Source organism: Drosophila melanogaster, chromosome 3R (genome assembly GCF_000001215.4).
Source record: "Drosophila melanogaster chromosome 3R".
Lineage (NCBI taxonomy): Eukaryota > Metazoa > Arthropoda > Insecta > Diptera > Drosophilidae > Drosophila > Drosophila melanogaster.
In genome coordinates this window covers 12,679,207-12,704,975 of record NT_033777.3, presented here as the reverse complement: position 1 = coordinate 12,704,975, position 25,769 = coordinate 12,679,207, and the positions used below count along the sequence as shown (strand labels likewise).

At 47.4% G+C, this 25,769-nt stretch overlaps 8 protein-coding genes across 15 annotated transcripts; 5 read left to right on the top strand and 3 right to left on the bottom strand.

The window, feature by feature from the left end:
• Positions 1–100: 100 nt before the first annotated feature.
• Positions 101–7,654, bottom strand: Past1 (Putative Achaete Scute Target 1). Of its 2 annotated transcripts, NM_169478.2 has the most exons (4): positions 7,438–7,654; positions 5,641–6,857; positions 1,164–1,337; positions 843–1,100 (listed from the first exon to the last, which is right to left on the bottom strand). In NM_169478.2, exons 1-4 carry the CDS (start codon positions 7,461–7,463, stop codon positions 895–897), a joined length of 1,623 nt encoding a protein of 540 aa, NP_731737.1. In that variant the 5' UTR covers positions 7,464–7,654; the 3' UTR covers positions 843–894. The 2 variants fall into 2 exon arrangements, with proteins under 2 accessions (NP_524332.2, NP_731737.1); NM_079608.3 differs by lacking the exon at positions 7,438–7,654 and having other exon boundaries at positions 101–1,100; positions 5,641–7,145.
• NijC (Ninjurin C) lies at positions 7,597–9,847 on the bottom strand. Of its 6 annotated transcripts, none has more exons than NM_001104291.2 (4): positions 9,570–9,847; positions 8,677–8,853; positions 8,316–8,522; positions 7,946–8,252 (listed from the first exon to the last, which is right to left on the bottom strand). In NM_001104291.2, exons 1-3 carry the CDS (start codon positions 9,603–9,605, stop codon positions 8,325–8,327), a joined length of 411 nt encoding a protein of 136 aa, NP_001097761.1. In that variant the 5' UTR covers positions 9,606–9,847; the 3' UTR covers positions 7,946–8,252; positions 8,316–8,324. The 6 variants fall into 6 exon arrangements, with proteins under 6 accessions (NP_001097760.1, NP_001138043.1, NP_001097761.1 ...); NM_001144569.2 differs by lacking the exon at positions 9,570–9,847 and adding an exon at positions 8,929–8,978; NM_001104290.2 differs by lacking the exons at positions 7,946–8,252; positions 8,316–8,522 and adding an exon at positions 7,597–7,911.
• A 286-nt stretch (positions 9,848–10,133) lies between these two features.
• On the top strand, positions 10,134–10,747 carry CG14391 (uncharacterized protein). Its single transcript, NM_141968.5, has one exon. The coding sequence runs from the start codon at positions 10,229–10,231 to the stop codon at positions 10,634–10,636; it is 408 nt and encodes a 135-aa protein (NP_650225.2). The 5' UTR covers positions 10,134–10,228; the 3' UTR covers positions 10,637–10,747.
• On the bottom strand, positions 10,744–13,233 carry Arp1 (Actin-related protein 1). Its single transcript, NM_079607.3, has 6 exons — positions 13,107–13,233; positions 12,269–12,333; positions 12,032–12,206; positions 11,821–11,972; positions 11,215–11,761; positions 10,744–11,146 (listed from the first exon to the last, which is right to left on the bottom strand). Exons 1-6 carry the CDS (start codon positions 13,152–13,154, stop codon positions 11,003–11,005), a joined length of 1,131 nt encoding a protein of 376 aa, NP_524331.2. The 5' UTR covers positions 13,155–13,233; the 3' UTR covers positions 10,744–11,002.
• On the top strand, positions 12,379–13,243 carry CG31347 (uncharacterized protein). Its single transcript, NM_169477.2, has one exon. It carries the CDS (start codon positions 12,426–12,428, stop codon positions 12,855–12,857), a length of 432 nt encoding a protein of 143 aa, NP_731735.1. The 5' UTR covers positions 12,379–12,425; the 3' UTR covers positions 12,858–13,243.
• A 264-nt stretch (positions 13,244–13,507) lies between these two features.
• Su(fu) (Suppressor of fused) lies at positions 13,508–15,103 on the top strand. The gene has a single exon (NM_080502.5). It carries the CDS (start codon positions 13,538–13,540, stop codon positions 14,942–14,944), a length of 1,407 nt encoding a protein of 468 aa, NP_536750.2. The 5' UTR covers positions 13,508–13,537; the 3' UTR covers positions 14,945–15,103.
• A 505-nt stretch (positions 15,104–15,608) lies between these two features.
• Positions 15,609–22,790, top strand: kar (karmoisin). Of its 2 annotated transcripts, NM_143768.3 has the most exons (6): positions 15,609–15,767; positions 16,855–17,260; positions 20,454–20,818; positions 20,878–21,661; positions 21,735–21,839; positions 22,434–22,790. In NM_143768.3, exons 2-6 carry the CDS (start codon positions 16,888–16,890, stop codon positions 22,466–22,468), a joined length of 1,662 nt encoding a protein of 553 aa, NP_652025.2. In that variant the 5' UTR covers positions 15,609–15,767; positions 16,855–16,887; the 3' UTR covers positions 22,469–22,790. The 2 variants fall into 2 exon arrangements, with proteins under 2 accessions (NP_652025.2, NP_001189213.1); NM_001202284.1 differs by lacking the exon at positions 22,434–22,790 and having other exon boundaries at positions 21,735–22,341.
• An 810-nt stretch (positions 22,791–23,600) lies between these two features.
• Positions 23,601–25,697, top strand: Cyp313a4 (Cytochrome P450 313a4). Its single transcript, NM_141967.4, has 7 exons — positions 23,601–23,824; positions 23,890–24,087; positions 24,141–24,326; positions 24,486–24,558; positions 24,602–24,728; positions 24,788–25,373; positions 25,441–25,697. Exons 1-7 carry the CDS (start codon positions 23,671–23,673, stop codon positions 25,599–25,601), a joined length of 1,485 nt encoding a protein of 494 aa, NP_650224.3. The 5' UTR covers positions 23,601–23,670; the 3' UTR covers positions 25,602–25,697.
• The last annotated feature ends 72 nt before the right edge of the window (positions 25,698–25,769 follow it).

Sequence of the window (25,769 nt, the reverse complement as noted above, 5' to 3'; positions counted from 1 at the left end):
GTTTTTCAAGCCATAGCTACTTTGTTGATTAAAGAAAAATCAACTTGAAATATAAGCTACCATAACAATGAACCCCCATTCACATTCCAAACAAACACTTCCAAAATAGTTTCATTTTATTCTTTTATACAATTTAAAAATCAGATTAGTTTCACATTTAATATTATTTAATATTCAAGAATTCACTAATTACAAAATAGTCGAAGCACAGGCAGTAAATTGCACGTTTCTCTTTCAAGTGGCCTGCCTTGCGGGAGCATTTCAAACAATTAATAATATTTCAAAATAAATACAGGAAATACATGCCGTAACCCACGATTCCGTCGATTGTAAATTTGTAGTATAACAAAAATACATTTATTGTGTATCAAAAGTGGTACGATTGCAAATTAATGGCCCTTCAAGCTGCACATCGACATTAACCTAGATATTGTATACAGTTTAACTCATGCTTTTTTCATTGGCATTGAACAATTGTTTATCCACACTTCACTTTCCTTAAGTCAACAATGACAATTAGGCGCTTAACACACACTCCTTGTCTTATTCCACTAGGCTGCTACTCTACATCCTGCTTTACAATCGATTATCCAAAAATATGCTATATGCTTGTGTAAATTCTACGAATTTATGATTGATATCTCATACGGTCGGTCATACGGTGATACGGTGTGTGTTTTAATACCCAGCGCATTAATGGCGCGTTCACAACGAGTATAGTACATATAAAAGGGCAGTCGCCTGCACTGTGTGGCTAAAAGTCAAAAGAATCGAACATAGTGCATCCTAGGAGTTGGTCTCTATGCGACATCTGTGTACGGCTGTGTTTTTTTTTTTTTTTTGGGAATTGTGAGGCTGTGTGATCGGGTGTGCGTATGCGTATGCTACAGGACACTAGTCATAGCGCTTCGACGGCGGTACTAAGTGCTCCGGCAGCACGGTGGGCAGCTCGCAGCCTTCCAGCTTGACGTTGATTAAGTGCAAGGCCAGCGCGAACTCGTCAGAGTCCAGGAACCCATCGCCGTCGACGTCCGACAGTTTCCAGATCTTGCTGAGCACCGAGTTGGGCAGTTTCGATTTGATGAGTTCCTGCTTGGCAGCTGCAAGTGGCGAAGAATGGGATTATTGTTTTCGATTTTCCCCTTGAGTTATAACAAACTTACTTGCACCGGATATCTTGCCATCGACTGGTCCCAGCCCATTGAAGATGCCATCTGTGCGCGGCTTGTCCTTGTTGCAGATCCACTCGTGCTCTCCGTAGCCGGCATCGATGCCCTCGCCCTTCATGTAGCCGAATGGTGAGACATGGTCGTCGATGACTCCCTCGAAGGCACCACCTGTGGAAGAGGCGATGAATGGATGGAGAGGTCAGTGTGGCATTCGATACTCTGTGTGCGCCATAAATTTGCATTAATTAAGCATGTAATCTAAGTTGATCGGTGCGTCGCCGTGCACAAACATTCAATTTGAGGCAATTAAAACCTTTAGATCGCTCTGGCTCCAATTGACGTCGCCGCCGCCGTTCCGTGACTAGGCCGGCTGACCGACTTAAGCATGTACTTTGCCGGCTACTTTAACTGGGCAATTGTGGTGCAGTGCATTCTGGGGGGGGGCAATTGAGATGGGCGGTGCAGGTTGTAAAGTGCGATCTCAATTAACTTTTTGAAGTTGCTCAATTCGTTTGCGGTCTCTTTGCAATTGAAAAGGGCCCTCCGGGTGGCATGGCTTGGAGATCATTGAGTTCCCATTCCATTATTCTAAGTAAATCAATACTGTATATTCAATCGGTGCCACTGACTTATGGAATCAACTACTGTGCGTGTTGCTTACGGCCATATCAGTCCCTGTCCCCGTCTCCGGCTCCGCCTCATTTTCAACTTCAGGATCAGGATCTGGTTTGGTTTCTAACTCGAAGTCAGAGCCAGACTCATGCTCCAGCTCTGCCTGAGGCATAGATTGCGTTTCTGGACCGGGATCGGCATCCTTATCGCTCTCGACATTGCCCACCCGACTAGTGCAACTGCTGAACAGGCGGAGCTGCTGCTGGCGCAGATTCTGCAGCCAGCGATCGAAGCGCTCCGCGAACTGCTCCCGTTGCGAGCCGGGTGTCAGAAGAGCTGGCTCGTCGGCCACATCGAAATCGTCGTCGGAGTCCACTTGGGTATGCAAGAAATAGAGAGAAAGATGGTTGACAGTGGAGCATAGCACAACTGCTAAGTGCGGCAGTGCGACTCGGACGTGGAAATCAAACCGAGTTTAATTAGTGGGCCAATGGCGAAAACGAAAAGTACGAAGAACCAAAAGAACGGCGAACAGAAGAACTGATTTCTGCAAGATCGTGTCAGATATGTGTACAACTATTTAGCGACATACTGCTAAACATGTGATGCCGATCCCCATATTCAAGATGTGCTGGTGATGAAGTGATGGTGACGGTGGAGGCAGTGACTCAAGGCACGGTCCACATAAGTTCCATTTCGAATGGAGTGTCAATTCCATTGTCAAATCAACCGAAACTATGAAGACATCACTACCCAAAGCACTTATCTTGCTGGCTGAGCTAGCCAAGTCAATTATCCAAGACAATACAACGGAAATGCTAGCAAATGAAAGCAAACTGTGCAGCGAACGCAACGAAAATAAAATCAGAGATACAGATACAGATACATACACTCATTCACTCACTCACTCGCCCATGCACTAAATTAGAGCCCCAAGTTCTTGACTTTGATTTCGATTCGGTTCGCTTTATCAACGCATTCCGCCTCTCTTTTTCAGGGGTACAACCATCGAAATTCCTTCTGGTGTAATAATAAACGAGAAGTTCATTCACTTGTCGGGTCCAATTTAAAAGGAGGGGGCTATCGAATTTTACCCAAATCGAATGTCGAGGTGACCGAGACTGCGGATGGATGACACATGCGTTGAGATATTGATCTCCCACCCATGACATCAGTCGATCGCCAATCGTATTATGCTTGGATTTGCCCCAGCGAAACGTATTTGCTCGGCTATGTGGAATACTTTCGCACAAGGTCAGGCCAAAATACGCTAATAGTTGAATTAAAAGGCCACTCAAGTGGTCAGCAAACCAAAAGGCAAACAGTAGAGATCAGACAATAGCATTGTGGCGACTGGATTGCCACCGAGCCGTATATCATAGAGTAAAATGCTTTCTTCCTGCACTTAGCGCTAGTTCATCTGAATTCCGTGGGCCCCTTCGTGGAATTCACGAGCGGATTAGACGGAGGATGAGCCACTTAGTGCCACACGCCCCAAGTCACAATCGGAGAGCATCAAATTGATACGCGGCCTCAGGTTGCCAACGCCAGCAATACATGTACTCGTATGCGACTGCAACCGGTTCGGTTTACAGATCATATATACGTACATATGTATATAATCGCCAGAGGTGGGTTGTGGCGATGGGTTGACCAGGGATCGTCTGGGCGAACTGGGCGTGGGGATTATTCTGGGTGCTGTTTGATCAGCTGGACGACAATCTCTCCTCCTCGGAGGCAGCACATATTGGAATGTATATATACATATGTATATTTACTATTCCAATTCTAAGTTGCCTGGCATATTGGAAGATAATTATTTTCGTTCTCCTTGTCTGGCGGCTTTGTATACTGAATTAATCCAATCACACGCCTTTCCGTTGTAGTTTTATAGTGTTTCATTGGGCACAACACCATTAGCTGGCATGATAAGGAGCATTGATAAATGGCAAGAGAATGCTGACAGTGCCTTCTACTCGCACGATAAAAAAAGGTTTGTGCATGCAAAACGGATGATTACATAAATGAGCAATCAAATTAGTTACTGGCTTTCCATATAAGTTGCTTGCTCAGCAAGCAATGATCCCTAAAGCTGAATATAATTACAAGTTTTACGGTGGACAACCTTTGAGCCCCTCATAATATACATATGCACTAGTTCTGATAATTTCGGCTTTTATTGTTTGAAATATGCCAAAAATTGCACGGCCAGTAGCCGCAACTTGTTGCCTAATTACGCTAAACAGCGTAAGAGCAGATAAACAAACTAAATGAGCATACTTGATGCTTGAAATTAGAGCAGTGCTAGTAGAGGAACATGCCCAGACTTTTGTCGACTGATAAGACATGATTTGATGATGGCATGCTGACTCGGCCTTACATTGATTTTTATCTAGGGTAACGTGCAGTACGGCCAACTAGAAGTTGCCTAGCAACCCGATAAGGGTTGACAAACAGGCCACTTTGGCTCGACCCACTAACGAATGCATGGGGGAAAGCGAACAGGTGCGCGGCACTGGGCCTTGAACTCTGGGCCACGCACGAAGGTCGGAGGTCACAGTAACAGGGCGAACCGGTGGAGCAGCCAGCTTGCATCGAATCGAATTAGACTTTCAATTAGGGTTTACTTTTTTCCGACTGCAATGCGACTGGCGCCTCTAGACTCTGATTAACTGAGTTACTACTACCACCTCCTACTGCTCCTCCTCGAATGCTCAACGCTTAAATGCGATTATATTGCTGGGCGTTTTGGCTCGGCATCGAGTGCGTGGTATTCGTCATGGTTGCCTGGATGCGTCTGCTCCGGAGAGCCAGATCCGATTCAGCCTGGGTACTCGAGTGTGAAATATTTATCATGCCCAACTGTACGCCTGCTATTATTTTCTTTTTTCCCCTCTCTGATGACTCATGGCCCAATTAGAACGAACCCTGCACTGCTCCAAGCTATCGGTATTTTCCAATGATTACATCATGGCCACGAATCTTATCACGTTGCGGGGAGAAAACAGTCAACTTGGCTGAGTTCCTACCCATGACGAAAGCAAGCCGATAATTATTGACACATATGAATAGTAAAATTTTTCGGTTTGCCACGCCCCAGCCCGCCACTGGCGCCCATTTTTCAAGTACAAAGCAATTGGCTATCACATTTTGGGTAGCAGAGTATTTGCAAGAGATAGGAAAGAAAATACGTGGTTTTGTGGCGCTATTTTCTTCCACCTCGATGTTGAGTTTGCCACAGAAAGTGCGTTTGTGTGGCTGGCCTAAGCGCTAAATTGACACCGACTTTTTGCTCGCTCGTCTTATCAGTTTTCGGTGCTTATCACTTTGTTTATATAGTAGCTCAAATATGTTTCGCTCATAGTATAGGGTTTATATATAGTCGTTGCCAGGCATTGCATAATTGGCCAGTCAGCGAAAAGAGGAAGCTGTGCATGCGGGCCAAAGAAAAGCTTCGATTTTTGGATCGCTCCCACTGGCTTTGTTTTTCGCTGGCAATTTGAATTGTGATTGTAATTGTATATCCATTAAATACGTTTGGCTGCGGTCTAGCTGTAGCTGTGGCTCATACTTTGGCCGTATCCGAAGCCAAGCCGCTCACTCCGCTTGGCAAAACTCGTTTTTTTCGCATTTTGGCCCGTCTGGAAATCTGGGTTAACTGGCGCATTTTTCTAGCTGCGCATGCGCAATATTTCGGTGCGATGGGAAAGCGAAAACGCGCCAGTGAAATGCCCGCGGAAAACCAAGAGATTTCTCGAGATCTTCGCGGGCACGAGTCGGATGTCTGGTTGCCCGAGCAAGTGCAGTGTGACTAATGCGGCAAAGCGGTGCTTAATCATTCACTCTCTTGGGGACTTACCCTTGACGATTGGGTCCGCGACCATGGTCATCTCCTCCTGGGGAATCATCTCCATCAGGCGGGCAATGTCCTTGGCCAGCATGTTGTCCACGATGTCCAGCAGATGGGGCTTGAGGGAGTGGAACTTGGTGAAGTCCTGGTGCTGCAGGACCTCCTGCATCTTCTTGATGTCGGGGAAGTCGCCGGGAGAAATGGAGTGCTCGCGCTGGATGCGATCGTATACCTGGCCGAGGTTCTTAATCAAGTCCTTCTTCTTGCTGTCCTTGCCGAACACAGAGGGCATGTCCTTGCGCAGCTCGGCAATGATGAAGGCATGCACCTTGGCCAGGCGCGCCCGCTTGATCAGATCGTTCAGCTTGCGCAGGGCGGCGTTACGCGGCAGGGACTGCAGATCCCTGAACAGATCCTGTTCCTCGTCCTCGAACAGTCGGCGGTTGGCGTCGAAGCGCAGCGGCTGGTCCCAGAAGGAGCCGATGTAGACACGAGCCACCTCCGGCGTCTGCAGCACCTTGCCCAGCGACCACATCAGTGCTCCGTACACCCGCATTAACTGTTGGTGATCAATCATGTCGGCCTTGTTCAGGATAATACGGATCTTGTCGTCGTGTCCCTTGAGCGCCTCGATCGAGCGCCGGAACTCGTCGGAGATGTCCAGTTTGTGGGCGTCGAAGAGCAGGATGATGCGGTCCACGCGCTCCGCGAACCACTCCAGCACGCCGGTGAAGTCGTAGCCCCTGTCGATGCGCTGCTTTTCGCCGGAGAGAATTCCGGGCGTGTCCACGATGGAGATGGCGTTCAGCACCGGCGAGGCCACACTGCTGCATTGGAAGCGATTCAGGAAGGCGTTGCCGTACTTGGACAGCGGCCGGAACTGCTTCTTGGGGTCCACAACCAGGGCGTTGCCCGGTATCACGCCCTCCTTGTCGTCGTACATCACGGCGATGAAGCGGTCCGTCGTTGGCTCCGGACCAATTCTAATGCCCGGAAAGTCGCGTTCCAGCAGATAGCGGATGAAGGTCGTCTTGCCCGTGGAGTACTGGCCCACCAGCAGGATCATGGGCTTCGCATCGAAGTCTGGATCCTCGAGCTTTGGCGAGTGAAAGTCGTGGAACTGGTAGTGCTCCTCCAGCGGCAGCAACTTGCTCCGATAGATCTTCTTCAGCTCGCCGATCACATTCTCCACTACCTCCTGGGTGTTCTTCTCGCGCTTCAGAAAGCTAAACATGTCGCAAGACTCTAATATTAGCCACCGAAATTAAAGGGGAAATTGGATTTGGAAACGGGGGACGCGGCCGGATTCGGGTTGGTGCTGGCGCGGATGTCACGGAGGCGACGACTACGGCAGTTATGTTATGTGTCTACACTCGATTGTCGCGCTGCGCTGGGTCGTGTGGCGAGTGATTCACGCGCGTACGTATACGTATTATTTTTGGAATACGACTTTTTTCGGTCCAGATAGCGGACCAATCAACGTGACCACGCCAGAGACAACGAAGAAATACCACAGAGTCTTCGGATAAATACTGCAATATACCAAGAGCGTCAAAGAAATACCAGCCCGTCAACGGCCTTAATTTAAACTAATTAATCTAATTTTGAAATTATACTCATATTTATCGTAACTAACTAACTATTATTCCTGTACTATATTTTTCGCTTTAAAACAAATTGTCATTGACAATGAACATAAATAATCGGCGCCTATCGATAACGGTCCACATTTGCGCGGCGGTCACACTTTTCTTGCAAGCGCGAACTTATATCGAATTCAAATTGTGTAAATATAGGATTGCTCACCTGTCGCCTGCTTCTGGGCGTGGCATCTTGATTTATTAGTAAGCAAATAAAACGTTAAATTTACGGGCCTTCCAAAATATATGCAACAAACAACTGTTAAAAAGCACTAATCTTTTGTTTCTGTGATTTTACACTAAAACGCGGCTAGCATTATCACTTAATAGAAATTTGCTTTTTTTTTGGTAAAAATTTATATATACAATGTGGCAAGCAAGTGTATTTAAAACACTGAGCCTACGTCGTTCATCAAAATTTAACCTCAGCTGTGATTTCAAAAATTCAGGGCTTCAGAAGTTCCACATCTGTGTGAGGAACCGCCGGATCCAGTCCAAAATTCATCTTCATGATGTCACAAAACACGGACAGGAATATGAAGGCATCTATGAAGTGGTTGATGGCGAAGCCCCGATTTCGATCCTTGGTATTATGCATATTGATGAGGGACTGAATGACCAGCAAGAGTCCAGCAGCCACCTGTTTGCGAAGGTAAGAGAAAATGCAATGCCTTGGTATCAATACATTCATTTATTTCCCTCTACAACTTAGGTTTGCATTAGCCTTAAAGTACATATTTGTATGAATATAAGTGTAAATCGTTGGATCTCTAGATTTTACGGTGTCTTTTCGTGCTGATCGAGAAGTCGGAGCGGCTGCGATGAGTACTCTATGCCGAAACCGGATATGATAACGTTCACCACGGATATTATGAACACGACTACCAAAATGACATCGTTCAGGATGACCGCTGCCGTCTGATCCTGCTGCCTGTTTATGTTGAGACTCCCGATGACCACGAACAGAATGCCCACCAAAAGCTGTCAAAATGGGGAATGAGGAATGCATTAGAAACGGAAGCGTACAATCCCTACCATGCCCACCCTCTAGTCCTAGTTGTTTAGAAAGTCGCCCTGTGGCGGAGGCAATCGACTGTCAAAGGCCGAGATGAACAGATTGATCATGGTCGTGAAGAAGGCGAAGCCCGTGCGCACATGGTTAATGATATTGGCCGACTGATGAAACTCCGGCTGATGCAGCCGGCAATCCCGCAGCAGGCTCAGGGACAGGCTCAGCACGCCCGACAGGACCTGCACAGAGAAAAACATAACTATCAGTTCCATATTGTCATTTGGATCTAGCCAAGTTTTTCCGAGTGTGATGGATTTCATTAGGATACACATTTATGTTTTTCTCTGTGCCTGACACTTAGAGAATAAGAATCTACAGTGATTATATACTCACCTGCATGACTATGGACAGACTGATCAGGATCAGCATCAGCTTGTAGAACTGGTGCTGTTCGCCCACCTGGAGGATGTACTTCAGCTGCGAGGCATTGGCGGTCAGCAGGGCGATGTCCAGCATGCCCTGGGCGATCGTCTTCTTGGTGGCATACCTATTGGCATCCATTGCCTTCATCTAAAATATAGGGTATATATGTACATATATGAGTATTTGAATTCAGGATATAAAGTCTGCAGAACCGAAAGATACATTTTCGAGGAAAGTGGTCATGATGGCGCTGCAACAGTCACTTTAAAAGTGAATGAATCTTAAAGATCGCTTTCAAAGTAATTCCTTATCTATTGCCATTTGTGTCAGATCTTGTGCCGATAAGAAAACAGAACATCGCAGCTCCGAGTAATGAAAAATAGGCTAACATTCAGGGCAAGGGTTACAAACACAAATGTGCATAGTAAATAAAAAGCATACATCATTGAAAACTAACCTGCCAAGCATTTTTTACTGGTTTCTGTGGGGAAACAAAGGATTCAGCCATACTGCAAGGATAATTACCACAAAAGGATGCAATTCCCATAACAATTACAAAATCAATATGAGAACAAATGCTTTTCGCACAGCTCATCGCAGTTTAAAAGTGCATAAGGCCAACGAGTCGGATATACAACATTTTTGAATTGCACGAACAGTTGGAACAAAGACAATAATTACCCGGACTGGCAATTACGGATGGAATGGAAATGGGGATGTGGACACGATGGTGTGTCTCATTCGCTCGAACAAATAAATAATTCAAGACCAGGAATATATGGCTAAGATCAAGGTCGGTGGGTGCTCGGAATGTGAATACATTGGAATATCTTCAGATATGAGATATTTGTATTTTGACTTACCTCATTTTCGTTAACCCGCTGCAAACCTGATGCCATAATGAATGAATCTTTGGTTTTTCGGTTTTGCTTTCGGTTGGAGCTTTGTTTTTCGCCACACACCACTGCACTTTGGATCAGTTTTTGTGTCAGTCAAAAGAACTCACAACAACATTCAATTCAAGTTGTTTCGGTTTTCATTGTCTCCTGAAATTGGCAACTAATTGTTTGTGCTTGGAGCGGCGTTGTCGTGGCGACGGTTGCCGACACAACCAAGCGATTTAACAACTGGCGGAGAACTGAATTCAGAAATCCCGTCCAGAGAGCACTACCCGATTCGAATGATTCGGCCATTCAGTATACTTGGCCAGAAAGAGAGTGCTACAAGCTGGAAAGAGTGTTTTTGAGTAGCCATGACTAATGGCAGTGGTTTGAAAATGTATTGATTTCATTCAGCATGTTCTATATGGCTCATATATCCTTTGGTAGAAAGACCAGTTCTTACCTTTAATTTATGTCTTTGATGATATTTTGAGTTTATTTTATTTATATTTCTTATTTTGGTTTGCATCACAGTGAGCTGAGTCTCTCACAACAGTACAATTTACACACAGCTTTAGTTAGGAGTTTTAAAAAAGAAATTTAAATATATTTCGTTGAAAGATTTATAAAAAAAAAGAACCATGGAATTTGCCATACCAGAGGCTCAGTACTGGGACGTTTCGAAGAAATCCCAAAAAGATCGTCAGATGATTCGTAAATTCGTGCCCGAGGCGGTCGACCTGGCCACCATAAGTCGTGCAGAGATCTACAGGATTGACACATTCTATTTGGAGTGCCAAAAGTACCGGGATCACTATCGTGACCCCTACGGCAAGGTCCACTGTCCGGCATTCTTCCACCTGCACAAGGGCAAGTGCGGAATCAAGCTGGACCAGAGCGTCATCAAGATGACGCAGGCGATTGCCGCAACTGTGGACCGGCAGCCCATAGTTTTTCCCCTGATTCCGAACAAGAGCATGTTTTTGGGTGGTAGCATTCCCATGGGGTCACAAACATCCCAAGTTGGCGTCACTAGCTATCTCAGATGAAGAAAGTACAATTTTTTTGATAGCTAATGTATCCGCGGTAGTGTAAAAAATCTTTCGAGCAATAAGATATTACTATCTGTTAGGTACATCCAAATATACAATAGCTTGTTGAAATTTCTTGGTTTATTGTTTAAGAGTTAACCTGGGAAGGAATTATCCGCAAGTGAATTATAAATTTTAGTACTTTATTTTCTAGGCTGGGAAAGCAGTTTCAATAAATAGCATTTTAAATACTTTGCGCCCTTGATGCGTAAAACATACACATTTTACTTTTCAATTTATAGGGTACTTCATGTTAGCTGACACAAGGATTTGATATACATTTTAATTAGCCTTTTACAAATGGCGTTTAAGCTTATAAACAGGCTAAAAAGTCTTTCTGTGCACGGCTTTCTGTCCCTCCTCCTCGTATTCCCGCTTCGAGATCCACATCTTCTTGAAAGTATCGAGCGAGGCTAAAATCGATCCGCCCATCCATGTGGAGTACAGACGTTCCTGCGGCGCAGCGATCTGTTAACATAAATTCGTGAGTTTCAGAACTCATGGCACAGAACTATACAATTGTTAGAAATAATTACCCTGATCTTGAGATCCTTAGCCGAGTGTTTCTTCAGTTCGGACAACAGACGGTCGCCGAATCCTTTGAAGAGCGTTGATCCGCCGGACAGCACGATGTTCTGGTAGAGCATTTTCCTGAGATCCATATCTGACTTCTCGATGGAGTACATCAGAACGTCGTGAATGCCCTCACATTCCTCGCCCAGCAGATCGGGCCGGAAGAGCACCTCCGGCGCCCTGAAGCGTGCAGGTCCAATCTCAAAGATCTTGCCGTCGGGCAGCTTGTAGGCAAACTTCTCGGTTTCCACGGTCTCCTCCTTCTGCGGATTGGTGGCCAGATAGCAGACCTTCTCCTTGATGGAGCGCACAATCTCAAATTCGGCAGTCGACCGGAAGTTAAAGCCCTCCCGGCGGATGAGTGTCTTCAGGTAGCGCGTCACATCGCGCCCGGCGATGTCCACGCGCATAATACTGTGAGGCATGGCGAATCCCTCGTAGATAGGAACCGCATGCGTCACACCGTCGCCGGAGTCGAGCACTACGCCAGTCACACGACCGGTGGCGTAGCTGCAAGAGTGTGGTTAAATGAAATCGATAGGGGCAGTTCGTGAGATTGCAATGCTTACAGACTGAGCACCGCCTGCATGGACACAAAGAGCGCAGGTGCATTGATGCCTTCAAAGAAGAACTCGGCTGCCTTTTCGCGGTTTCGGCGCGGATTAAGCGGGGCCTCGGTCAGCAGCACGGGATGATCCTCCGTGAAGGTGGCCAGTTGTTCCTGGTCAATGCCATTTAAAACATTTAGTTAAGATTATGGAACATTTATGGACAAATTACTTTGCTGTAAATGTAGCTCCATATCCGCTCCATGTCATTCCAGTCGGTGACAATGCCGTGCTCCATGGGGTACCGGATGCTAAGCAGGCCACGGTGCTCCTCCGCCTTGGGTCCAACGAATATGTCGCCCTCCAGCGCACCAGCCATCACTCGGACATGCTTGGGCCGGCCAATGCTGCAGGAGAAGGCATTAGTTCTAGGGGTTCTTAAGGTTCGTGAGTGGTCCACGGCACTTACTAATTGGGAAACCTGCATTTTGGAATGTGCTCACCAGCAAAGCCGGCTTTGATCACACCGGAGCCCTGTCAAAAGTGATGTGGAATACATTTAGTTAGTTGCGTCAGCTTATTTTATTTAAAATTCAACGTGCAAACAGGAAATCTATATAGTCAACATGGAATCCTTTAGTGTGCCGGAAGTGGACATGATGACCGTGTCAAAGAATTCGCAATACGAACGGGAATCGCTACTAAAGTTCGCACCGCCAGTTGGACTGACCAACATCAGCTACGGCAGCTTGTACAAGGTGGACTCCTTCTATTTGGAGTGCCAGAAGTACCGAGATCAATTCCGCGATCCCTACAACAAGCTGCTGCGCCCCAAGATGTTCAGCACATACAGGGGCAAGTGTGGTGTGAAGATAGATCCCGAACTGGAGCGCTTAAAGCGACCCGCTGCCTCCCATGTGGAGTCTATTCCCGTGGTTTACCCAATGGAGTACGGGCACCAAATGGACTTCGACAGAGGCTTCCAGATGCAGGGACGCAACAGCAGGGATGCAGCCACCGCCCGCAGATATCCGTGTGTGCGTGTGCTGGGCAGATAAAGGGATTCCACGCAAGCTTTATAGACCAAATTCCCCGTTTTCGCTGTCTTCACTTCCGAATTGAACCATCTCTGGCGTTTGCGGAGCTATTCTCTCTGGGATTAGTCATGTTGGCCATTTGAAGACGGCTTGAAAGCTCGTTGACAAAGGGACGGGCGGTAGGTGATGTCACTGTTTGCTGGCTAAAACTTTGGGAACCCTAGATTTGCACAAAGCTACCCGCATTTAATGAGCCCCATCTCCACTTACGTTATCTATGACGACGGGCTGGTTGACGACGACATCATAAGGCTCCATTTTGTGCGTTTATCAAAATTTGCAAATTTTCTATTAAATAGTTGGTCAACAGGGTGACCGTAGGTGGTTGGCAGAAATAAACAGCATGTAAAAATATACCACGGCAAGAAATACTCAATATTTTACATGGTGGTGGTTTAAAGCTATATGGATATATATTTTCACTGTTTTTCTCTACATTTTAAAAATAAGCAGAAAAAAGTAAGAAAGTAATAATTATTATAAAAAAGGTTTTAAAAATAAATAATGGTTTTAAAAGAAACTCATGTAAGTTTCCATTGTCAAATCCGCACTTTACATGGCAGTATTTTTATTCATGGTATATTCAAGCGGTGGTATTCCGCAACGTTCCAACTGAGGTCATACTGATCAAACTGGATGAAATGGCCGAGGCGAATTTGGACAAAAAACCTGAGGTGAAGCCTCCGCCGGGCCTTAAGGCCATCATAGACCACCTCGGGCAGGTGTACCCCAACCAGCCGAACCCGCTGCAGGTGACCACACTGCTCAAGTACTGGCTGGGCGGTCAGGATCCGTTGGACTACATTAGCATGTACAACTATCCCGGAGATGTGGATAGGAACGTTCCGCCGCACTGGCACTACATTAGTTTCGGACTCAGCGACCTACACGGGGACGAGCGAGTCCACTTGCGCGAGGAGGGCGTCACTCGGTCTGGCATGGGGTTCGAGTTGACCTTTCGCTTGGCCAAAACAGAAATAGAGCTAAAGCAGCAGATTGAGAACCCGGAAAAGCCCCAAAGACCGCCCACCTGGCCGGCGAACCTGTTGCAGGCCATCGGACGCTATTGTTTTCAAACAGGCAACGGGTTGTGCTTCGGAGACAACATCCCGTGGCGCAAGAGTCTGGATGGCAGTACCACTTCCAAGCTACAGAACCTGCTCGTCGCCCAGGACCCGCAGTTGGGCTGCATCGACACTCCCACGGGCACGGTGGACTTCTGCCAGATCGTCGGCGTCTTTGACGACGAACTTGAGCAGGCATCGCGTTGGAACGGGCGCGGTGTGCTCAACTTCCTTCGCCAAGATATGCAAACTGGCGGTGATTGGCTGGTGACTAACATGGATCGCCAGATGAGCGTCTTCGAACTGTTTCCCGAAACGCTGCTAAACCTACAGGACGATCTGGAGAAGCAGGGTTCCGATCTGGCCGGCGTTAATGCAGATTTTACGTTCCGTGAGCTGAAACCTACCAAGGAGGTGAAGGAGGAGGTGGATTTCCAGGCGCTGAGCGAGAAGTGCGCCAACGACGAAAACAATCGGCAGCTGACGGATACGCAAATGAAACGCGAGGAACCAAGCTTTCCACAATCCATGTCGATGAGCAGCAATTCGCTGCACAAGTCCTGTCCCCTGGACTTTCAAGCGCAGGCACCAAACTGCATTTCACTGGACGGTATTGAGATTACCCTCGCACCTGGTGTGGCCAAGTACCTCCTACTGGCCATCAAGGATCGCATCCGACATGGGCGCCACTTCACCTTCAAGGCTCAGCATCTGGCGCTCACTTTGGTGGCGGAATCCGTCACCGGCTCGGCGGTGACAGTGAACGAACCGTACGGCGTGCTGGGCTACTGGATTCAGGTCCTGATTCCCGATGAACTGGTGCCGCGCCTGATGGAAGACTTCCGCAGCGCGGGCCTAGACGAGAAATGCGAGCCCAAGGAGCGACTGGAGCTCGAGTGGCCCGACAAGAATCTGAAGCTGATCATCGACCAGCCGGAACCTGTGCTGCCCATGTCGCTCGACGCTGCTCCTCTGAAAATGTGATGGTGTCCATTGGTTAGCTAGTAGTTATTTAAATTAATCGAATTGAATCTTCCACTAACGAGTAAGTTTTACATTTATACATCTCATCTAACACAATGCACGTGGCCTTTGCTCCTCGCCGGAGTCCAGTCAAAATATACAAACACATACATATACCCGAAACCACTCGACGGGCCTTTGATCGCAATATGAAAAGAGGAAGCGCCGGCGCCAGGAGCGGCGAACAATTCGCCGGATGAGTCAAGTTGGGGTCAGGCTATTGAGCACTGGAACAGTTCGCTTTGGTGGCTGCGGCGGATATGGCCACTTGCAGGCGGTGGAAGTCATCGCCACCGACTAACCACCAATTGATGGTATTGCGCAGTGGACCGCCGAATGCTTCAGTTTCTAATTCTGGGAATTGATCAATTAGAAGAGCATTCAATTTGAACACAAAATCCCGCCCGGGATCATGTGATTGCGCGAGGAACTGGACCTGGAGCAGCTGCATCATCAGCCTGGCTGATGGGAAACCCTTGACGCATCGCTTGTCTGAGCGTTGCCTAGGTGAATTTTTGTTTACCGCAGAGAACAGTTGCTCTGCTTCTCCGATTAGGCGCCCCTCATCAAGTGAGCGAGCGATTTTTCGCAAAAACAGCTCGTGGAAAATAATTCAGTTTTCTTCATTCCGCCGCCGACGACGCAAGCGTTCGGTTGTGTGCTCGCTCGAGAGGTCTCCACCCGACCACTGATTCCCGCGATTCTCGAGTCGGCTTCATCTGATTCCCAGAGTCTTCAAGTGAATCGCACGTCTGCCTGCAGCGACTGGAGTTCCGGCTTACAAGTACGTAGAGGAGCGGACTTGAAGTTCGTCCAAACGCCGGCGATTACATAAGGGCCAACCCATCGACCGGTGGATGACCTTCGGTTTAGGCAGTGACCCCCCTTGGGATTGAGCTGGGTGTCGAGCGAGCACGTGCATGGCGTTGATAGCGCGAACTTCGGTGATAGCCGCCAAGAACGACAGTGGTTTTAGTTGTATTTCTTTATTTTTACTACAATTCCGTCGAGCGGTTCGCATTACATTGAGTTTTCGCTGTGGCGGCGATGCGGTTTTTTCGGCTGCCCCGCGGCGGGAAAAAGAAACGTTTGCAGAACGGAACGCTGCAATGAACCGTCAACCATAGACAGTAGACCCACCTCGAGCTACCGCGCCCCGAACCCCTCAAGTGCACTCGACAAGGGCATGCATAATCGAAAAATGCGACGAATTTCAGTTATCGCTTGTAATGCAATCTGTGTTCTGCGCAGCTTTAAAAGTGCATTACAATGTTGCTGACCAGATACTAAGCAGGGAAATTGGAGGCGGAATCGAAAGTTATGTGGCCATGATATCTTTGGATATTAATTTGAACCAGTTTTTTTTATGGTTCCTCGTTAACTGAGCTTTGCAATTTAATCCAATTTAAACTTTTCGTTGGCTAAATAAGTGACTAACATGCTAAAGAACAGAAGGGTAACTTATTTAAAGATACAATTTATGTTATTTGAAATATTCAAAAGTAAAAGGCATCCCTTATATCTTTATACCTTTATAGCAATTCCCTCAGCTTATCTCCAGTCGAAACTGAGATCTTCCCTAGTAACTCTCCCTTAAGATCTAGCCTTTGTTGCTCATTTAGTTCGCCTCTGGTTCGCCGACAATGTAAACTGCATTTTCATTTGTCGGGGGCGCAAATAGCGATAAAAGTGTCCAAATATTTGACCAGCCAATTCCGCGTCAGTCGGCGATTATTTTCCGGGATGGGGAAATGCGAGTGGCACTGGTATCATTTCGGCATATTTGGGTGCAGTGTGGCTTACTGATACGCGGAGTGCGTCCAACCGATTCAATGCACTTAAACCTCATACACTATATGATAAATTTGCAGGCAGCACTCCGAATCCAATCCTAGCCAGCAGCCATGGCTGAGAATGAACCGCTGAACGACCTGCAGAGCCAGGTGAATGGTCGTATCCTGCCCGCCGCCAATGGACATACAGCATCCGCGACCAACGGATTGGTGCATGCGAATGGCAAGGATGCAATGAAGCCGTCAGCTCCCGTTCAGAATGGGAATGGCAACGCGAACGGGACACACATCGAGGCGCCCTGCTGTCGGGACATACACGGCAAGGAGCCACCGGACGGAGGAGCACGCGCCTGGCTGGTCATGGTGAGCGCCTTCCTTTGCAACGGCATCATCTTTGGGTTCATCAACACCTACGGCGTTATCCATTCGCTGCTGACGGATAGGCTTACGAAGCTCGGCGATCCGGAGGCGTCCAGCAAAGCGGGTGAGTGTGTCACGGAAATCGGGTATCGAGTATGGGGTATGGAACTTGGGGATGTTTCCCCCATCCATCCGTACACGAAAGCAATTTGTCTATAATCCCTTCAGCCCCTGGCGCATCTATTCGGAATTTATGGACGGCTGCTGCCGGCGTTGATTGTAATTATGCAGGCAGGGCAAATGAGATTAGATGGGAACTGGGCAGTTGTTTTTTGCGACTACTATCTCTTTTGGGCACGGACCTGGCCAACCACTCCAGAGAACAAATCATATTTTATGGCCTCTGATTGCTGACCGGGGGGTCTCAGACTTTGATTTGCAAAAGCCTAGAGGTTCAATCGTCAAAGATTCCCCATTAGTTGATAATATTGTCACATCTGACTTGCATTTAATGGCATCCACAGGCAAAGATTGTACTATCACCACTTGAAGTTGCCTTGAAATATATAAAGGAGATCTTATATTTACGAATTTAAATTTGATTAGATGATGACGGACTTCATACGCAATAATACTTTGCCAATTTTTATTTACATTTATTAATATTTATTTCGAATCTAACGGACACTCGGACATGGCAACGCACATTGGCGTCTCCCATCCGCCAGCTCTTGGGTTCAATAAAACGTTGTAGTACGTAGTACGAACGAAGTGACGATATAGGAATCCAACGTAGCGACGTCAAGTGAATTAAATTGCTAAAAGTTGATTGGATCACAAAGCATTATTCAACAGACTTCGAGTGCGAAGAGCACGAAGACAGCGACGTCGCATAGAGTTGGAGCGGAAAATCCGTAGGGTTCTCCGCCAGAAGTGCATCATTGTTTTTTGGCCACCTTAACTGGAGCACCGGGCAGAGCCACCCTCAACCAGAAACAACTGAAACAAACGAGCAGGGTTCATACCACAGCATTTGTCAAGGTTGTGCCGCTTGGCCTGCATTACGCATACGCAACGTGGGACGGCTAACGCATTGGGGGCACGGCCGGCGTTTTTAAGACGAGCTGGTCGAATTGGCCAAGCCGACCGGCAGAAGACGAAAGCCACCAGCCAGTGACCCAGTTACTTGGTCGACTGACGGCGCTGCATCGGGGAAGCCCCTCAAGTGCTCCGCCTGACAGCGATCCTCCTCCGACCGAACGGCAGCCAGATGCACTCATCTAGGGCTAAGGCTAGAGCTAAGCCAAGACTGGCTGCCAGTTCAGTTCCGCAATATGATTAAAACCTGACGTAATCCGAACCCGAACCCCAGCTCTTGTGTGCCATATTTTCCTTTTCCTCCTCTTCCTCCGCCCACTTTTATCGCGGTGTCGATTCGTCAATTAATTGTCAGCCTTTGTCAATTACACACCTCCGTAGGCACATCAGCGCGACTTGGGGGAGCTTAGTGGACGCTGGTTGGACCATTGGTTCATCCGCGCGGATCGGAGGTCAAGATCAATCATCCAATCGAGTGTCAATCTAAGTGCTATCCCACGATGCAATCCGCCTGCAGATTGCGTCAGATATTGCATGAGATCGCATCGGGTTGCCTACCTAACTATGAATATGAGGCGTCCTATAAATATTCCGATCTATTTTCGCCAGACGCCGGCGGAGCCATGCAACCCGGCAGATTCCCCTTCCGTACGGATTCGTTTTTAGCACCGATTTTTGGCACCGTCCATTAGGCTATTATCTAATGCCTCTCCTCGCCATTGACTGCTGGCTGTGCAGTGAGAGAGTATCGTCGTCGACGTCTCTATCTGTGGCATTGACATTGGACTGGCCGGCTCTTGCCGAGATTGCAGTGGAATATCGTTCTGCGCATGTGGGCGAGAGTTACGTGCCATCTCACGGCCCCATTCCTCAATGGGACGTGTCTCGGCGAACGGTCAATAGGTATCCATGAGGCATCTGGAGTGGGTCAAGTGTTATTTTGGGACATGTGCGTTGCACTTTCTGTTCTATTGTATTTCTACCATATTATATACTATGTGGAATTTAAGATAGCTGAGGAGCGTACTTCTTATACACTGAAATGAAAATGAAAATGGAAAGAAATAAACAAATCTTTGGATTAAAGTTCAAGGGAGGTTAGCTTATGAATGGTGTGCATATCGCCATTAAAAAAGCCATTCCGACGTAGATTGTGACAACAAATTCGGACGGACACGCGAACTGAATCGAGGGCTTATCTCCAGTTCCGGCGTATAGAAGTATTTGAAATTCTCCGCGATTGGAACTACAAGTCCGCTTAGTTTTGAGGGGTCATAGACTTCTAATTGCGTGCTATAAATATAATCTATACGGTTTCAATTAGTCGTAAATAAAGCGATAATTGCTTTGGAAGCGCTACCTGCTCCGGTCCACTGTCCATGTCCCAGGCAATGGACCATTGGGACGCTGGCGCGGCTGCAGCTGCACAACTGCGTTATCACGGCATTTGATCATCCTCGCAGGCGGGCAACAAAGAATTAACCCAATTCTGTCAGTCGGACATCAATTGGAAGTGCCAAAGTGGAACAAGCGAAAGTGTTTACGCCACGAAAACCATTGGATTTCCCCCACTTCTTCAGCCAGAGTTCAGCGGAAAATTATTGACGACGAAAATCGAATCTTTGAGCGGCGTGCGACAAGATGCATTTGGTCTTCCAACCCCATCAACCGCCAGCGGATCGGGTTTCCAGCTCGCACACTCTGTTCGACGCAGTCGGGCATCCACCTGGAAGTTGCAATGAAACACCTGGGATGGCGGCCCAACTCTAGACATGGTTTGCATGGCCTCACTTCACAATCGACCGCAAGTGCGTGAGATTCGATTTGTCAATTGAAATTGGTCCAAGTGAGTCGAGCAGACAGTTGGTCAACAAGATCGGGATTAGGTAGTTGCCTCACGGCAAATAAATGCACAGGAATCCATCTAGAAACAATATATATATAAACAATATTAACAATATAAATTTTGATAAGCAAGAAAACCAAATATTGTGCAAGACGTGAGATTGCAAATCAACATTCCTTCACATCCACATATTGAAATGATCTTTACTTAAGATGAAAGGTATTTAATATTTCAACATAGCTTTAAAAATGGGTCAAAATGTAGCTGTATTTAAGGAAGCACACCTTCTGGATTTCACAAAGTTTCTTGTTTTCACACAGATTACTTAATTTGGATATCAAGAATACTTAATCATTGTAGAAATTACTTTCAGCTCTGATTGGCGCCCTGGCCATCGGCACCACATTCCTCTTCTCCACAATGGCTGGCTGTCTGACGGACAAGATTGGCCTGCGGCTGACCACGTTCGCCGGCGGAGTCCTCTCCGCGGGAGGACTGCTGCTGTCCTCGTTTTGCACGGAGAACATCGGCGCCCTGTACTTCACCTACGGGATCATGTTCGGCCTGGGTGCCGCCCTTGCCTACACGCCCACATTGGCCATCCTGGGCCACTATTTCAAGCGGTACCTGGGAAAGGTGAGTGGCTTTGTGACCGCCGGCTCCAGCGTTTTCACTGTGATACTGCCGCCCTGTCTGGACAAGCTGCTCGGTAGCTATGGTCTGGAGGGGACCCTGCGGGTAAGTGGAATAAAGATGGCATCTACTTGCTAGTATACTTATGGCTTCTCGTCTTCCAGATAATGAGCCTCGTTTCCGCCTTTATTATCCTTTGCTCCTTCGTGTACAAGCCACTGCATCCGCCACCGGAGCCGCCGAAGAAGAAGCCCGGCAGATCGCGCATCAATCTCTTCCTACGCTCGATCATCAACGTGGAGATCTGGAAGCGTAAACGCTTCGTCATCTGGGCACTTTGTGTGCCGCTCGCCTTGTTCGGCTACTTTGTGCCCTATGTGCACATGATGCAGTTCGTGAAAACCACTTTTCCGGGAGAGGATGTCAACCTGCCGGTCATGTGTATCGGCATCACCTCCGGCATCGGGCGTCTGATTTTCGGAGTCATTGCCGATATGCCGGGTGTGAACCGTATGTACCTGCAACAATTGTCCTTGGTGTCCATTGGCCTGGTTACCTTGCTGCTGCCGCTCACCAACTCGTACGTCATCCTCGTCTCGTTCACCCTGGTCATGGGTCTTTTCGACGGCTGCTTCATTTCGCTGCTGGGCCCAATAGCCTACGAGATCTGTGGCCCCTCGGGCGCCACACAGGCCATCGGCTTTCTGCTAGGACTCAGTTCTATTCCGCTCACAGTGGGTCCACCAGTGGCGGGCATGATCTTCGACAGCACGAACTCCTACACATTGCCGCTGATCCTCGCCGGACTCCCCCCACTACTTGGCTCCTCGCTCTTGTTCCTCATCAAGTGCGTCAAGGAGGAGGAGAACGGGGTCAGTGCGCCGCGAGCGGTGGTACTGGCCAATGGAGACATCGAGATTGCCGGCAACGGCCATTATCGGTCGGCTGGTAAGTATTAGGTTTTCCTACTCCTACCCAATCCCTTTTAAACTAGGTTAATTGATTTGCCACTTTGTAACAGGCACCAAGTCCAGTGCACCGCTGATGGGTGCCACGAATGGTATCAATGGAAGCGCACCAGCGTCCCCAACTATCCAGAGCAATGGACACGTGGACAACGGAACTGGTTCGTACCCCGACTCACCTTGGCCTAGCCCCACTCGCATCTCAGACTCCGCCGCCTGCGACCATTCCAGTAGCTCGCTTCACACTAACCCGGGCACCCTGCTGCCCAGCTGCTCGCACACCGCCCTGCTGAGCGGGCGCTCTGGCTCCAGCAAGTCCCTGCCCCTGGGCGACGAACCCAAGAGGCGTCGCTATAACTACTCCATCTACTAACCCACTCACTCACTCACTGCCTAGTTGCTAGCTGCTAGAGCTTCTCTGCTTCGCCTGCCGTACTCTGCCTTTCTGGTGTGGATCGAGTTTGTAATCGAATAGCATGACTAAGACGCACTTCTGTTCAATCCACATTCCGAGCACCTTGTCTCTAACCCTGCACCTGCATACCCATCACACCTAAACCCCTAAAACCCATTCCCATTCCTATAGACCCCGATTGCTTTGTAGATCGTAAGGCTCATCGACTTGGAACCGCTGTAAATAAATGCCAGCTTATGTCGCATACTACTCGCTGAGTGTTTCGGAGTCATCGCATGGGCAGGCTCGAATCGTTCCACCCGAAAACCCGCTCAACTGTATTATCCTGTACATCTTTCAGGGAAACTCGCCGTGACCAACGGATCGGCGTCGTAGGGAGACAGGCAGTCGTCGCAATAACTCAAAAACGCTAAATTCCACAAAACTTTCGAAACGAATTGAAAAGTTCTGCCATTTTCCGCTGTAATCTCGTCGTCGGAGCCCGCAGCTTAGCCAGCGCAAAATCGAGGTGTTCATTCTTTATATAGACCATAGCCATGTCGCACATGTTTCCAAGCATATGCTCATTCATCATCAGGTGGAGACGCATTGCCGCCTTCCCATCATCCATACGTGCATAATATACCTAGGCTAAAAACAGTTTGAAAACCAAATGAAAGTAATATTTTAAATTTTAATAAATAATACACAGAATAAGAACACATCGCGTTTTATTTGTTCGATTGAATTGTTGTTCGGGAACTAAAAAAAGGGTAAGCGTTTCCGACCTTATAAAGTATTTATCTCACTTTCAAGTTGATCTGGACATGTCCGTCTATCCGTACATTTGTGCGTATGGACGTCAAGTGGCGGTATAACTTGATTTTATTTATAATGTTTTGAAAAATTCGACTATTTCAAAGCTTTCTCATTAAATGAAAGTTAACTCGTTCCACACTGTTTATGTTTTTAACTTGAAAAGCAAGTGCGCCCTATATTTAGACCTGGTCGCCCATTAAAACTAGCTTCAAAAAACTTACCCATCTTGTTATTCTAATTATTGTTATTGACCGTACGCTACCGTTAATAAAATATTTGTGTCATCGCACTTTGCCACCTGAGATTCGATTGGTTATACAACGCCATTAGTGGCACCCCGCCCCCACCCCCTTCAGATCGAAATCGATCAGTGACGTAGTGCATCGTCGTTTGCCAATTCGCATTCTTGGAGCGTGTGGCGCATGTCACCACTGGCCATTAGTCAAAATTATAGCTATTTGTATGCGCAACCCCCCACGTCGAGTCCCAATAAAAAAAAAACGGCGCGCTATCTGCGGTTCAATGGGTCTCCACCCGTAGCCCCTACGGCTTCTTCTCTCCTGGGAGGAGGAGAGTCAACCAGGTCGATTGCTGGGCTCCACGCGTGACAACAAATCGATCGATCGAGTCCCAAAGCAGTCAACACGTCCGGATTATAAAAAGTCGATTGACTGAGAATTGGCCAATCAAATTGTTGGCGCACTTCAAACCGATCGGTCGAAAATTGTTGGCACACGGATTATTACAATTGGATAGCGGACATTGGCAAAGGATTAAGCATGCTGACCTGGACGCTGTGGTGTGGACTGCTGTTCCTGCTCTGGATCTACTTTCTGTGGAGCAGGCGCAGATTTTATCTGCTAACGCTAAAGATACCGGGACCACTTGGATATCCCATTTTGGGCATGGCTCACTGGCTGATGCGCAGGGAAGGTGCTTTGGATGTTGTGATGTTTGTTGTGTTGGTCGGGAGTAATAATCTGAGTGTCCGTGCGCAGATATCCTCAACGCATTCGGCTGCTTTCTCGACAAGCACGGTCCGACAATTTTCTCCTGGCTGGGGCCCATTCCCTTTATGATTGTGAGTGATCCCCAAGTGGTGCAGGATATCTTCACATCTCCCCACTGCGTCAACAAGGGCATTATTTACAAGGCAGTGGACGATGGCGCCGGAGTTGGATTATTCAGCCTGAAGGGTGTGTGTCTATGGAATCGAGTGTGGGAGTTACTTAAGTGTGGATTTGTGTAGATCCCCGCTGGAGCATCCATCGGAAGCTGCTGAATCCCGCCTTCGGCCACAAGGTGCTACTCAGCTTCCTGCCCATTTTCAACCGGGAGACGGCCCTTCTGCTCGATCAACTCGAACCACTGCAGGATGACGGCGAGAAGGATCTCATTCCACTGCTGCAGAGCTTCACCCTGGGAATTGCCACCCGTGAGTAAAGAAGAATGTGTTGTTTGTTTAAAAAAAGACTCATAAATTATGGCTATCACGTTTGTTGTTTGCATACAAAGTGGTCGAAAGCCAGAATGCATAATTCAGTTAGAAGAGTCGATCTGATATTAAATATATGATATACTTATATGAAAGCAGAAACCACCATGGGCAGCGATGTAAAGGATGAAGAGAGCTTCAGGAGCAATTCCTTGCTGGGGCGATACCAATGGTGAGTTTTGACTTGGAATCGGAATGCATCTATCCATTAATAGCATCCTGGAAACCATGACAGATATGTGCTTCTCTCCGTGGCTCAATAGCCGATTTTGCCGGCAGCTGGCTGGAAAGGAATCGCACTACTACCAGGCCAAAACTGAGATTCGTCAGTTTATTCGGAAGGTGAGCACCTCCAACTACTCCCTCCGCTTATTCACTTACGAATCTCTTAACCCCTTTAGATAATTGAGAGAAAGTTGGCCGAGGACGAAATGGGAGCACTACCTTCCATCCAGTCCAATGATAAAAACCTATTTCTAAATCTGGTCACGGATTTGATGAGACGAGGAGTGTTTACCCTGAAGAATGTTGAGGATGAGTCGAATATCATCGTTTTTGGAGCTTTTGAGACCACGGCTAATGCAGTGTACTACACCCTGATGTTGCTGGCGATGTTTCCGGAATACCAGGAGAGGGCCTTTGAGGAAATAAAGACGATATTCCCAAACACAGGAGACTTTGATGTATCCTACGCGGACACCCAGCAGATGGTGTACCTTGACCTGATCCTCAACGAATCCATGAGAGTAATACCCCCTGTTCCTGTCGTATCCCGACAAACGTCTCAGGATCTGAAGCTGTCCAATGGTATAGTGGTTCCCAAAGGGGTCCAGATCGCCATCGACATTTATCACATGCACAGAAGCAAAAAGATCTGGGGTCCGGATGCGGAGACCTTCAACCCAGATCATTTCCTCCCCCACAACATCCAGGACAAGCATCCGTACGCCTATATACCTTTTACCAAGGGCATTCGAAATTGCATAGGTAACAGAGTGATCGCTAATTTATGACCATTGTTTTAGCTATATTCTTATTATTTCCTTCTGTTTAGGTTGGAGATATGCCTTAATATCGGCGAAAGTTACATTAGCCAAGTTATTGCGGAATTATAGGTTTAAAACGAGTTTTCCCTTCGAAAATCTATACTTTGTTGAAGATATTACGATGAAGTTGAAATCTGTGCCACTGTTGGAGCTCCAAAAGAGAACTTAAATGTTTATAGCACTTAGTGATTTTAAATAGATTATTAAAAGTTGTTGAATTAATGGGTTCTGTGAATTATACCAATATTAAAAAATAATAACATCTACCTTTTATAATCTTTTATTAACTATTAATCAATTATTCCATTTTTTAAATTTATAGCATGATTTATGCTAA

Excerpts from the sequence above, each read along its gene's own strand:
- Past1 (NM_169478.2), bottom strand. The coding sequence starts at position 7,463 with ATGCCACGCCCAGAAGCAGGCGACAG. Across the intron at positions 6,858-7,437 it reads CGCCCAGAAGCAGGCGACAG|CTTTCTGAAGCGCGAGAAGA; the intron begins GTGAGCAATCCT and ends CGACATGTTTAG. Across the intron at positions 1,338-5,640 it reads CGCGGACCCAATCGTCAAGG|GTGGTGCCTTCGAGGGAGTC; the intron begins GTAAGTCCCCAA and ends CCTCTTCCACAG.
- NijC (NM_001104292.2), bottom strand. The coding sequence starts at position 9,605 with ATGGCATCAGGTTTGCAGCGGGTTAACGAAAATGAG. Across the intron at positions 8,854-9,569 it reads AGCGGGTTAACGAAAATGAG|ATGAAGGCAATGGATGCCAA; the intron begins GTAAGTCAAAAT and ends CCTATATTTTAG. Across the intron at positions 8,253-8,676 it reads GTCTGTCCATAGTCATGCAG|CTTTTGGTGGGCATTCTGTT; the intron begins GTGAGTATATAA and ends CCATTTTGACAG.
- CG14391 (NM_141968.5), top strand. The coding sequence starts at position 10,229 with ATGGAATTTGCCATACCAGAGGCTCAGTACTGGGACGTTTCGAAGAAA.
- CG31347 (NM_169477.2), top strand. The coding sequence starts at position 12,426 with ATGGAATCCTTTAGTGTGCCGGAAGTGGACATGATGACCGTGTCAAAG.
- Arp1 (NM_079607.3), bottom strand. The coding sequence starts at position 13,154 with ATGGAGCCTTATGATGTCGTCGTCAACCAGCCCGTCGTCATAGATAAC. Across the intron at positions 11,973-12,031 it reads GGAGCTACATTTACAGCAAA|GAACAACTGGCCACCTTCAC; the intron begins GTAATTTGTCCA and ends GGCATTGACCAG. Across the intron at positions 11,762-11,820 it reads ATGCAGGCGGTGCTCAGTCT|CTACGCCACCGGTCGTGTGA; the intron begins GTAAGCATTGCA and ends ACACTCTTGCAG.
- kar (NM_001202284.1), top strand. The coding sequence starts at position 16,888 with ATGGCTGAGAATGAACCGCTGAACGACCTGCAGAGCCAGGTGAATGGT. Across the intron at positions 17,261-20,453 it reads GGAGGCGTCCAGCAAAGCGG|CTCTGATTGGCGCCCTGGCC; the intron begins GTGAGTGTGTCA and ends AATTACTTTCAG. Across the intron at positions 21,662-21,734 it reads CGGCCATTATCGGTCGGCTG|GCACCAAGTCCAGTGCACCG; the intron begins GTAAGTATTAGG and ends ACTTTGTAACAG.
- Cyp313a4 (NM_141967.4), top strand. The coding sequence starts at position 23,671 with ATGCTGACCTGGACGCTGTGGTGTGGACTGCTGTTCCTGCTCTGGATC. Across the intron at positions 24,088-24,140 it reads TGGATTATTCAGCCTGAAGG|ATCCCCGCTGGAGCATCCAT; the intron begins GTGTGTGTCTAT and ends GGATTTGTGTAG. Across the intron at positions 24,327-24,485 it reads CACCCTGGGAATTGCCACCC|AAACCACCATGGGCAGCGAT; the intron begins GTGAGTAAAGAA and ends ATATGAAAGCAG.